We start from the raw sequence: 12,545 nt of genomic DNA on the forward strand, positions 1-12,545 counted from the left end.
GGTGTATAGCTACTGCCTCCGGAGGCCACACAAAGTATTACACTTAAAAGTGTAAAGCCCCTCCCCTTCTGCCTATACACCCCCCGTGCATCACGGGCTTCTCAGTTTTTATGCTTTGTGCGAAGGAGGCACACATGCACGCATAGCTCCACATCTTAGTCAGCAGCAGCTGCTGACTATGTCGGATGGAAGAAAAGAGGGCCCATACAGGGCCCCCAGCATGCTCCCTTCTCACCCCACTCCGGTCGGCGGTGCTGTTAAGGTTGAGGTACCCATTGCGGGTACATAGGCAGGAGCCACATGCTGTTTTCCTTCCCCATCCCTTAATGGGCTCTGGGTGAAGTGGGATCCTAATCGGTCTCCAGGCACTGAGGCCGTGCTCCCTCCGCAGCCCCTGGGGAATCTGCTGGACAGGAGCCGAGTATCGTCAGGGACAAGGCCCTGCTACTATGAGGTACTCTGTGTCCCCGTGGGGACCGCGCATGGAGCGCTGGTGCCATATACACTGCAGCACTGCTGGGTGTGTTAGTGCGCCGGGGACTACCGCGCAGGCCACGCTGTGAGGTACTCTGTGTCCCCGTGGGGACCGCGCATGGAGCGCTGGTGCCATATACACTGCAGCACTGCTGGGTGTGTTAGTGCGCCGGGGACTACCGCGCTTATATGCCGGCCGCGCTTATAACTTTAGTCCCCGGCTTTTGCGGCCTAGTATCGCATATTCCCGCCCCCAGGCCTGTCAGTCAGGGGAAGGGAGGGACGCTGCACAGGACGTCAGCGCTGAGGGCTGGAGCATACTTTGTATCCTCCTCCCCCCTCATTCAGCACAGTGGGGCTCCAGATTCCCGCACTTTCTAGGGCACGCCCACGGCCCCCTCCTCTCCACAGAACGCCGGCAGCCATTCCTGTCAGCACTTCTGACGCTGGAGAGGAGAGACAACAGGCTCTGGGAGGCCCATGCAGGGATTCTGGTGATCACACAACCGCTTTGAGCGGTCGGTAAGCAGCACCTGAGGTGCTGGCCCCACTGAGTGCCGGAGTGTTCATATATATATATATATATGCTTATATGCTATACATTTACACTATACTGTCGCACTGTTGATTTTTGGCTATATACCCTCCTGGATTGTACTCAGAGGAGACAACAGCATGTCGTCCGCAAATAGCAAGGGTGCCAAAGCACAGGCTTACTTTGCAACCTGTACCTCATGTGCGGCTATACTACCGGCAGGTTCCACTGACCCTCATTGTGTGCAATGCTCGGCCCCTGTGGCACTTACTCAGCCGGAGCCTCTGCTACTGGTGGCCCAGGTGGAACCACCTGCTACCACTGTCCAGGTGACAGGGACGGAGTTTGCAGTATTTGCTGACAAACTGTCTGAGACTATGGATAAATGGTCTGCTAGGATACTAGAAGCCTTACAGTCCAGACCGGTAACTCAGGCCCCGGGCACTGTTCAATCATTGACCCCAGGCCCCCCTCAATTGGAGCTGCAGAGTGCTCCTGGGGTGACCCATGAGTCCCAGGGTGAGGTCTCTGACATGGACCGCAGTCCCAGGCCGCTTAAGCGGGCTCGCTGGGAAATTCCCTCGACTTCATCACACTGTTCAGGGTCTCAGCAGGAGGACTCTCTGGATGATGAAGCGGAGGTAGCAGATCAGGATTCTGATCCTGAGACCGCGCTTAACCTGGATACACCTGATGGTGACGCCATAGTGAATGACCTTATAGCAACCATCAATCAGGTGTTGGATATTTCTCCACCAGCTCCTACAATTGAGGAGTCAGCTTCTCAGCAGGAGAAATTCCGTTTCAGGTCTCCCAAGCGTCCATTGAGTATGTTTCTGGATCACTCTGACTTCAGAGAGGCAGTCCAGAAACACCGAGCTTGTCCAGATAAGCGTTTTTCCAAGCGCCTTAAGGATACACGTTATCCCTTCCCCCCTGACGTTGTCAAGGGCTGGGCTCAGTGTCCTAAGGTGGATCCTCCTGTCTCCAGACTGGCGGCTAGATCCATAGTTGCAGTGGAAGATGGGGCTTCACTCAAAGATGCCACTGACAGACAGATGGAGCTCTGGTTGAAATCCATCTATGAAGCTATCGGCGCGTCTTTTGCTCCAGCATTCGCAGCCGTATGGGCACTCCAAGCTATCTCAGCTTGTCATGCGCAGATTAATGCAGTCACACGTACATCTGCTCCGCAAGTGGTGTCCTTAACCTCTCAGGCGTCGGCGTTTGCGTCCTACGCCATTAATGCGGTCCTGGACTCTACGAGCCGTACAGCGGTAGCATCCGCCAATTCGGTGGCAGTCCGCAGGGCCATGTGGTTACGTGAATGGAAGGCAGACTCCGCTTCCAAAAAGTTCTTAACCGGTTTGCCATTTTCTGGCGACCGCCTGTTTGGTGAACGATTGGATGAAATCATTAAACAATCCAAGGGAAAGGACTCTTCCTTACCCCAGTCCAAACCAAACAGACCTCAACCACGGAAGGTACAATCGAGGTTTCGGTCCTTTCGGCCCGCGGGAAGGTCTCAGTTCTCCTCGTCCAAAAGGCCTCAAAAGGATCAGAGGAACTCCGATGCATGGCGGTCTAAGTCACGTCCTAAAAAGACCGTCGGAGGAACCGCTCCCAAGGCGGCCTCCTCATGACTTTCGGCCTCCTCACACCGCATCCTCGGTCGGTGGCAGGCTTTCCCGCTTTTGCGACGCCTGGCTGCCACACGTAAAAGACCGATGGGTGAGAGACATTCTATCCCACGGTTACAGGATAGAGTTCAGCTCTCGTCCTCCGACTCGATTTTTCAGAACATCTCCGCCCCCCGAGAGAGCCGATGCTCTTCTTCAGGCAGTGTGCACTCTGAAGGCGGAAGGAGTGGTGATCCCTGTTCCTCTTCAGCAACACGGTCACGGTTTTTACTCCAACTTGTTTGTGGTACCGAAAAAGGACGGATCCTTCCGTCCTGTTCTGGATCTAAAACTGCTCAACAAACACGTAAAAACCAGGCGGTTCCGGATGGAATCGCTCCGCTCCGTCATCGCCTCAATGTCCCAAGGAGACTTCCTGGCATCAATCGACATCAAAGATGCTTATCTCCACGTACCGATTGCACCAGAGCATCAGCGCTTCCTGCGTTTCGCCATAGGGGACGAACACCTTCAGTTCGTGGCACTGCCTTTCGGCCTGGCGACAGCCCCACGGGTCTTCACCAAGGTCATGGCAGCAGTGGTAGCAGTCCTACACTCTCAGGGACACTCGGTGATCCCTTACTTAGACGATCTGCTGGTCAAGGCACCCTCTCAAGTGGCATGCCAACACAGCCTGAACATTGCTCTGGAGACTCTCCAGAGTTTCGGGTGGATCATCAATTTTCCAAAGTCAAATCTGACACCGGCCCAATCATTGACATATCTTGGCATGGAGTTTCATACTCTCTCAGCGATAGTGAAGCTTCCGCTGGACAAACAGCGTTCACTACAGACAGGGGTGCAATCTCTCCTTCAAGGCCAGTCGCACCCCCTGAGGCGCCTCATGCACTTCCTAGGGAAGATGGTAGCAGCAATGGAGGCAGTTCCTTTTGCGCAGTTTCATCTGCGTCCACTTCAATGGGACATTCTCCGCAAATGGGACAGAAAGTCGACGTCCCTCGACAGGAACGTCTCCCTTTCACGGGCAGCCAAGGCTTCCCTTCAGTGGTGGCTTCTCCCCACTTCTCTGTCGAAGGGGAAATCCTTCCTTCCCCCATCATGGGCTGTGGTCACGACGGACGCGAGCCTGTCAGGGTGGGGAGCGGTCTTTCTCCACCACAGGGCTCAGGGAACCTGGACTCCGACAGAGTCCTCCCTTCAGATCAATGTTCTGGAGATAAGGGCAGTGTATCTTGCCCTAAAAGCGTTCCAGCCGTGGCTGGAAGGCAAGCAGATCCGAATTCAGTCGGACAACTCCACAGCGGTGGCATACATCAACCACCAAGGGGGAACACGCAGTCGGCAAGCCTTCCAGGAAGTCAGGCGGATTCTGATGTGGGTGGAAGCCACGGCCTCCACCATATCCGCAGTTCACATCCCGGGCGTAGAAAACTGGGAAGCAGACTTTCTCAGTCGCCAGGGCATGGACGCAGGGGAATGGTCCCTTCATCCGGACGTGTTTCAGGAGATCTGTTGCCGCTGGGGGATGCCGGACGTCGACCTAATGGCGTCCCGGCACAACAACAAGGTCCCAACATTCATGGCACGGTCTCAAGATCACAGAGCTCTGGCGGCAGACGCCTTAGTTCAGGATTGGTCGCAGTTTCAACTCCCTTATGTGTTTCCTCCTCTGGCACTGTTGCCCAGAGTGTTACGCAAGATCAGGTCCGACTGCCGCCGCGCCATCCTCGTCGCTCCAGACTGGCCGAGGAGGTCGTGGTACCCGGATCTGTGGCATCTCACGGTGGGCCAACCGTGGGCACTACCAGACCGACCAGACTTGCTGTCTCAAGGGCCGTTTTTCCATCTGAATTCTGCGGCCCTCAACCTGACTGTGTGGCCATTGAGTCCTGGATCCTAGCGTCTTCAGGGTTATCTCAAGAGGTCATTGCCACTATGAGACAGGCTAGGAAACCAACGTCCGCCAAGATCTACCACAGGGCGTGGAGGATATTCCTATCTTGGTGCTCTGATCAGGGTGTTTCTCCCTGGCCATTTGCCTTGCCCACTTTTCTTTCCTTCCTTCAATCCGGATTGGAAAAAGGGTTGTCGCTCGGCTCTCTTAAGGGACAAGTCTCAGCGCTCTCTGTGTTTTTTCAGAAGCGCCTGGCCAGACTTCCACAGGTACGCACGTTCCTGCAGGGGGTTTGTCACATAGTCCCTCCTTACAAGCGGCCGTTAGAACCCTGGGATCTGAACAGGGTGCTGATGGCTCTTCAGAAACCACCTTTCGAGCCAATGAGGGATGTTTCTCTCTCACGCCTTTCGCAGAAAGTGGCCTTCCTAGTAGCAGTCACATCACTTCGGAGAGTGTCTGAGCTGGCGGCGCTGTCATGCAAAGCCCCTTTCCTGGTGTTTCACCAGGACAAGGTGGTTCTGCGTCCGGTTCCGGAATTTCTCCCTAAGGTGGTATCCCCCTTTCATCTCAATCAGGATATCTCCTTACCTTCTTTTTGTCCTCATCCAGTTCATCAGTGTGAAAAGGATTTGCACTCGTTAGATCTGGTGAGAGCACTCAGACTCTACATTTCTCGTACGGCGCCCCTGCGCCGCTCGGATGCACTCTTTGTCCTTGTCGCTGGCCAGCGTAAAGGGTCACAAGCTTCCAAATCAACCCTGGCTCGGTGGATCAAGGAACCAATTCTCGAAGCTTACCGATCTTCTGGGCTTCCGGTTCCCTCAGGGCTGAAAGCCCATTCTACCAGAGCCGTGGGTGCGTCCTGGGCTTTGCGGCACCGGGCGACGGCTCAGCAGGTGTGTCAGGCGGCTACCTGGTCGAGCCTGCACACTTTCACGAAACACTATCAGGTGCATACCTATGCTTCGGCGGATGCCAGCCTAGGTAGACAAGTCCTTCAGGCGGCGGTTGCCCACCTGTAGGAAACGGCCGTTTTACGGCTCTATTACGAGGTATTATTTTACCCACCCAGGGACTGCTTTTGGACGTCCCAATTGTCTGGGTCTCCCAATGGAGCGACAAAGAAGAAGGGAATTTTGTTTACTTACCGTAAATTCCTTTTCTTCTAGCTCCAATTGGGAGACCCAGCACCCGCCCCTGTTCCCTTCGGGCTGTTGTTCTTTGTGTACACATGTTGTTCATGTTGAATGGTTTCAGTTCTCCGAAATTCCTTCGGATTGAATTTACTTTAAACCAATTTATAACTTTTCCTCCTTCTTGCTTTTTCACCAAAACTGAGAAGCCCGTGATGCACGGGGGGTGTATAGGCAGAAGGGGAGGGGCTTTACACTTTTAAGTGTAATACTTTGTGTGGCCTCCGGAGGCAGAAGCTATACACCCAATTGTCTGGGTCTCCCAATTGGAGCTAGAAGAAAAGGAATTTACGGTAAGTAAACAAAATTCCCTTCATTTGTTGGCTATGGATGTGGTTATCCAGATATTTTACCATTTGTGACATTTTGAAATGTAGTAATTTTTTTCCAGTAAGTCCCTCCAGACAGCACACCAGGAGGTAGTCTTCTTTGACCTATGTAGGGTCAGGATCACAAAAAGGTGAAAAGGCCTCTTCCACCGCCACGTCCAGTGTTTTCCTGTCCCTACAGGAGACAGTCGCGAGAGGTGCTCCTAGGGTGGAGATACTTTATCCTTTGGAAATTCATTGGGATCTGAGGCTCCCAGCCTTCCCTTCTCCCGGTCAAGCGGCCCGGGGCTGACACCATCTGCAGTGATGCAGTATGCCTGGCTGTGACGCCGCTTCTCTCCATGGAGGGCTGTTGGCATTACCACCTCCCCTATTTGTCTAAAGTGTATCCGGAGGAGAGAGTTATGAGGTGGACGGAAGGGTTGAAGCCACGGCACGGTGTGAAGACACACAGGTAAGTGCACTGGGTAAATGTCTCACTGTCCTGGGCCACTGGGCTGACACTAGCCACATGCCTATCTGCAGAAACTGAGCCTTGGTCCTCAGGTGGTGAAGTTTGGCTTCACGTATGAAAGCTAGTTCTTGGACCTCTGGGCTCCGTTTAGGCCACATGCCTGATTTTGCTGCCTCACATTATGGCGGCTGCTCTTCCGCTGTTTTCATGGTTTACCTGAACAGAACCTCAAGATTGGGGTTCAGAGTTTAATGTATCCTGGGGTCTCATGTTGGGCCTCATTTTGTGGTTGAATAACACTGAAATGTTTCCACTATTGTCTCATCAGACCAGATTCTGTCTGACTACTCCATCTGTAAGAGGGCGTATGACGTGAATGTAGCACATTATATTGTATATTGAAACCGCCCTCCAGGCGAGCTTAAAGGTGAATTACCCGTCTCCGTCAGGTGGGGCTGGTCTGACAACTGAGATGTACCACTCAAAGAGTAGGTTTGTCCTGAGTCCACAGATGGATTATTCTCTTAAGAGTAAGTCAGAGACTGGCCACATGGCGTCCCTCTTGGCTCCAGCCTTGCACCTCCGTCCTTCACTGTCTGTATCTTGTGCCTACAGGTCTTTGCCTCATGCTTCTGGGCGCGTGCCTCGAGGCTTATGTCTCATGCCTTCGGGGCTTTGCCGCATGCTTCTGGGCTTGTGCCTTGGGGCCAATGTCTTGTACATCACACCTTGAGTCTTTAGCCTTGACTCCGGTTAGAACAGCCTTCTGTCTCTGGACTTGGCTTAGCCTAATGGGCAGCCATACTCGGATTGGCCTAGTAATTCTACTTTCTACTGTTTCAGAGCTATGATCCATGCTCCGACTAGTAAGGGGAATTCGGGCTCTGTGCTTACTTGCTAATGCCCAGTCTCTCTTTCATAAATTATGGTTAAAGAGAGATGTATGTCCAATGTGTTTATCCTATGAGATACTATTGATCCAGGGAGAGGAGGAAGAAAAAAAATAATAAAGCAGATAATACTAAAAGTCCCATATTGGGGGGAAAGGTTCTTTCCAGACTCCACATACGGCAATCAAACAAGGTCCCTGGAACAACATCCCATTAGGAGAATCCAGTGCTCATATCCTGGGCTGTTATTGCACCTTCGTTGTGAATCAAACACTGCAACATCTTGTGGCTGAGACTTCCAGGGTCTCACAGCTCTCAGGATGATTAGACGAAGCCTGCCTTCCTCTAGATGTCGACAATGTCCCTTTGTCACTATTATAGGATAGGTGTAAAAATGTCTTTGGAAGGATTTTGTGCTGTTCCCTTGTACATTAGCACATTGTAGTGGAATTGCCTTTTAGGCCTTTGTATATTTCAAAGCAGAGTGAACCCAGGTGTGATAAACGGTCTTGATTACCCTAAATATTTTTTAGCTGTTCTGTCCACACTAATGACTTGTATAGAAGCAATTTCAAACCCATTGCCTTGGGGTAGAGTCTCTTCCCAGTTACCGTATGTCACCTGTCCCTTGTGAGAAGGGGCTCCACCTGCTCCTAATTAGTCCTGTATTAGGAGCCTCAGATGTAACAAATAAGTTCATGGTTTTTATATATATATATATATATATATATATATATATATATATAAAATAAAATGTGTGTGTGTATGTATGTATGTATATATATATTATATATATATACATTATATATATATATATATATATATATATATATATATATATATATAAAGTTTATTCAGAGGGTCATTTATTATTCAACCCCTCAATCCACCAGAATTCTGTTTGGTTCCCCTAAAGTATTAAGAAGTATTTCAGGCACAAAGAACAATGAGCTTCACATGTTTGGATTAATTATCTCTTTTTCCAGCCTTTTCTGACTAATTAAGACCCTCCCCAAACTTGTGAACAGCACTCATACTTGGTCAACATGGGAAAGACAAAGGAGCATTCCAAGGCCATCAGAGACAAGATCGTGGAGGGTCACAAGGCTGGCAAGGGGTACAAAACCCTTTCCAAGGAGTTGGGCCTACCTGTCTCCACTGTTGGGAGCATCATCCGGAAGTGGAAGGCTTATGGAACTACTGTTAGCCTTCCACGGCCTGGACAGCCTTTGAAAGTTTCCACCCGTGCCGAGGCCAGGCTTGTCCGAAGAGTCAAGGCTAACCCAAGGACAACAAGGAAGGAGCTCCGGGAAGATCTCATAGCAGTGGGGACATTGGTTTCAGTCAATACCATAAGTAGCATACTCCACCGCAATGGTCTCCGTTCCAGACGAGCCCGTAAGGTACCTTTACTTTCAAAGCGTCATGTCAAGGCTTGTCTACAGTTTGCTCATAATCACTTGGAGGACTCTGAGACAGACTGGTTCAAGGTTCTCTGGTCTGATGAGACCAAGATTGAGATCTTTGGTGCCAACCATACACGTGACGTTTGGAGACTGGATGGCACTGCATACGACCCCAAGAATACCATCCCTACAGTCAAGCATGGTGGTGGCAGCATCATGCTGTGGGGCTGTTTCTCAGCCAAGGGGCCTGGCCATCTGGTCCGCATCCATGGGAAGATGGATAGCACAGCCTACCTGGAGATTTTGGCCAAGAACCTCCGCTCCTCCATCAAGGATCTTAAGATGGGTCGTCATTTCATCTTCCAACAAGACAATGACCCAAAGCACACAGCCAAGAAAACCAAGGCCTGGTTCAAGAGGGAAAAAATCAAGGTGTTGCAGTGGCCTAGTCAGTCTCCTGACCTTAACCCAATTGAAAACTTGTGGAAGGAGCTCAAGATTAAAGTCCACATGAGACACCCAAAGAACCTAGATAACTTGGAGAAGATCTGCATGGAGGAGTGGGCCAAGATAACTCCAGAGACCTGTGGCGGCCTGATCAGGTCTTATAAAAGACGATTATTAGCTGTTATTGCAAACAAGGGTTATTCCACAAAATATTAAACCTAGGGGTTGAATAATAATTGACCCACACTTTTATGTTGAAAATGTATTAAAATTTAACTGAGCAACATAACTTGTTGGTTTGTAAGATTTATGCATCTGTTAATAAATCCTGCTCTTGTTTGAAGTTTGCAGGCTTTAACTTATTTGCATCTTATCAAACCTGCTAAATCTGCAGGGGGTTGAATACTACTTGTAGGCACTGTATATATATATATATATATATATATATATATTGTATATATATATATATATGAGAGATATACATACATACAGTGTGATATATATATATATATATATATATATATATTACACACACACACTGTATGTATGTATCACCTGTATTTATTCAGGCCACTTTAATCAAATCCAGAGTCCAGACCCCCTCCTCTAATTAATATCCGCACCACGGGAGTGATGACCACGTTTCTCTATCAGGTGGTCTGATGATGGACCCGCCGTTAGTAATGTCAGGGGACGTTACCTGTCAGACTGCAATTGTACATTTATGGATTTAGAATATACGTCAGTGGGCTCCTGGGGGTGTGATGTGTAAGTGATCCAATAGTTGGCCCATTTATCCATATTCTAAAGATTATTGGATCAATCTTTCAGTAATCCAGGGTAATCTCTGTTCTGCAGGACTCCTGGTGGTCCGGTGAGCTGGTCTATAATGCAGGGTGTAGTTCATTGTGAGCCCAGGAGAGTCGGTGAAAGAACAGTCCTGTTTTATTAGACACAGACGAGTTTATTGTTGGTCTATAACAGTTGTCATTACCGTGTGGTCGTGGATTTCACCCCATCAGGGCTTTGCTGTTGCAGGATGGAATGGATCTAAAACCAGGCCCATTGTTCCTCGATGGGGAAGCTTGAGGTGCACTTCATAGGGTTTTGAGTGCTCGCAAATTGATCCTATTGTTCTTATTTTTCTGATCTTTTGGATTGGTTGCTATAGGTAACCTAGTTGTGCCCGGGACTTCGGTCCTTCAGGCCTTCTGTACCCACCCTGTGCCATCTCTCTGGTATTACCATATTACTGGTGAGCTGTCTGGAAGGATGAATTGGAAATGAAATTACCAGTAGGTCTAATTCCCCTTTTTTTGCCCTAGTGGAGTGCAATTTATTTTTTTTTAAAGCTTTTTGAAAGAGTTGTGCAATTTTTTTATTCTGAAGGCACAAAATTATAAATATTTTAGGACTTTGCAGCAATTTGTCAAACATTGTGCTCTTAATTTGCAAAAATTGGCACAGAATATTATCTGGACAAAAAGAATGCAGACGATTAAGCGAGAGCTTTAGGGTATGTGTGCACACAGCATTTTTCGTGGAGTTTTTGCACGTTTTTTGGGTGCGTTTTTGGGCTCCAAACTGCATGACTTTGCTTCCCCAGCAAAGTCTATGACTTTACATTTTTGCTGTCCGCACGCAACTTTTTTTTTAGCTGCGTTTTTGAAGTGAAAGAAAAAAAAATGGACATGTCAATTCTTTCCTGTGTTTTTCCACCCACCCAATGCATTGGAAAAACGCAGCAAAACGCACCCAAACGCGGTAAAAACGCATGCGTCTTTACCGCTGCATTTGTGTTTTTTGTGGCCAAAGTCTAAGCAGCAGAAGTCTAAGTCCATTTATTAGTTCTCACGTTGGTCCCCTACGTTACGCCAAATTGCAAGCAGTTTTGTTGTACGGATTTGGCTTTTCTTCACCCACTTGCTAATCCGCCGTGTTCCTGGTTGAGCATTCAGAAAATTGTGTCTAAAATATAACTGTGATGAAAGTAGTTTCTTTGGCACAAATGTAGCCAGATTTCTCAGGCCTGTATCTTAATGAATCAGATTGCTAGTTACGGTTTGCATAAAGAGCTCTCCTGAATCATCCCATTTCACGCTGCAGAACCAAACATGATGAGCAGATTTCCATGAGTTGGATAACAACAGCTGCCCCGGATCCATTGTTATATAATTCACACACGGTTTTATATTTTGCATTTCAGCAATGCGCCTACGAATCTTGTAAGCTGCTGGGTTCATGGGTGGACGACCTTGTTCAACGACTGGAGTTTTTTGCTTTATGGTCTCGACGAGTGATCACATGCGCACAGGAGAGGTGAGAGGATGATCATTGTTTGTCAGTAGAGATCCGAAAGCTCAAAACACTATACAGTGGCTAAAGAAGGGAATTTTGTTACTTACCGTAAATTCCTTTTCTTCTAGCTCCTATTGGGAGACCCAGACGATTGGTGTATAGCACTGCCTCCGGAGGCCACACAAAGCATTACACTAAAAAGTGTAAGGCCCCTCCCCTTCTGGCTATACACCCCCAGTGGGATCACTGGCTCACCAGTTTTAGTGCAAAAGCAAGAAGGAGGAAAGCCAATAACTGGTTTAAACAAATTCACTCCGAAGTAACGTCGGAGAACTGAAAACCGTTCAACATGAACAACATGTGTACCCGAAAAACAACCAAAAATCCCGAAGGACAACAGGGCGGGTGCTGGGTCTCCCAATAGGAGCTAGAAGAAGAAGGGAATTTTGTTACTTACCGTAAATTCCTTTTCTTCTAGCTCTTATTGGGAGACCCAGACGATTGGGTGTATAGCACTGCCTCCGGAGGCCACACAAAGCATTACACTAAAAAGTGTAAGGCCCCTCCCCTTCTGGCTATACACCCCCAGTGGGATCACTGGCTCACCAGTTTTAGTGCAAAAGCAAGAAGGAGGAAAGCCAATAACTGGTTTAAACAAATTCACTCCGAGTAACATCGGAGAACTGAAAACCGTTCAACATGAACAACATGTGTACCCGCAAACAAACCAAAAATCCCGAAGGACAACAGGGCGGGTGCTGGGTCTCCCAATAAGAGCTAGAAGAAAAGGAATTTACGGTAAGTAACAAAATTCCCTTCTTCTTCGGCGCTCTATTGGGAGACCCAGACGATTGGGACGTCCAAAAGCTGTCCCTGGGTGGGTAAAGAAATACCTCATGTTAGAGCTGCAAGACAGCCCTCCCCTACGGGGAGGCAACTGCCGCCTGCAGGACTCTTCTACCTAGGCTGGCGTCCGCCGAAG

General features: G+C 49.1%; 1 protein-coding gene across 1 annotated transcript in view; it reads left to right on the forward strand.

The window, feature by feature from the left end:
- DNAH14 (dynein axonemal heavy chain 14) overlaps nt 1-12,545 on the forward strand; it is a 291,138-nt gene that overhangs the window by 262,357 nt on the left and 16,236 nt on the right. The window contains exon 83 of the mRNA XM_075341429.1: nt 11,472-11,584. Coding sequence (XP_075197544.1) covers nt 11,472-11,584 — 113 coding nt within the window. The remainder of the gene's footprint in view (nt 1-11,471; nt 11,585-12,545) is intronic.

The sequence above is a fragment of the Anomaloglossus baeobatrachus genome, chromosome 3, assembly GCF_048569485.1.
Source record: "Anomaloglossus baeobatrachus isolate aAnoBae1 chromosome 3, aAnoBae1.hap1, whole genome shotgun sequence".
Classification (NCBI taxonomy): domain Eukaryota; kingdom Metazoa; phylum Chordata; class Amphibia; order Anura; family Aromobatidae; genus Anomaloglossus; species Anomaloglossus baeobatrachus.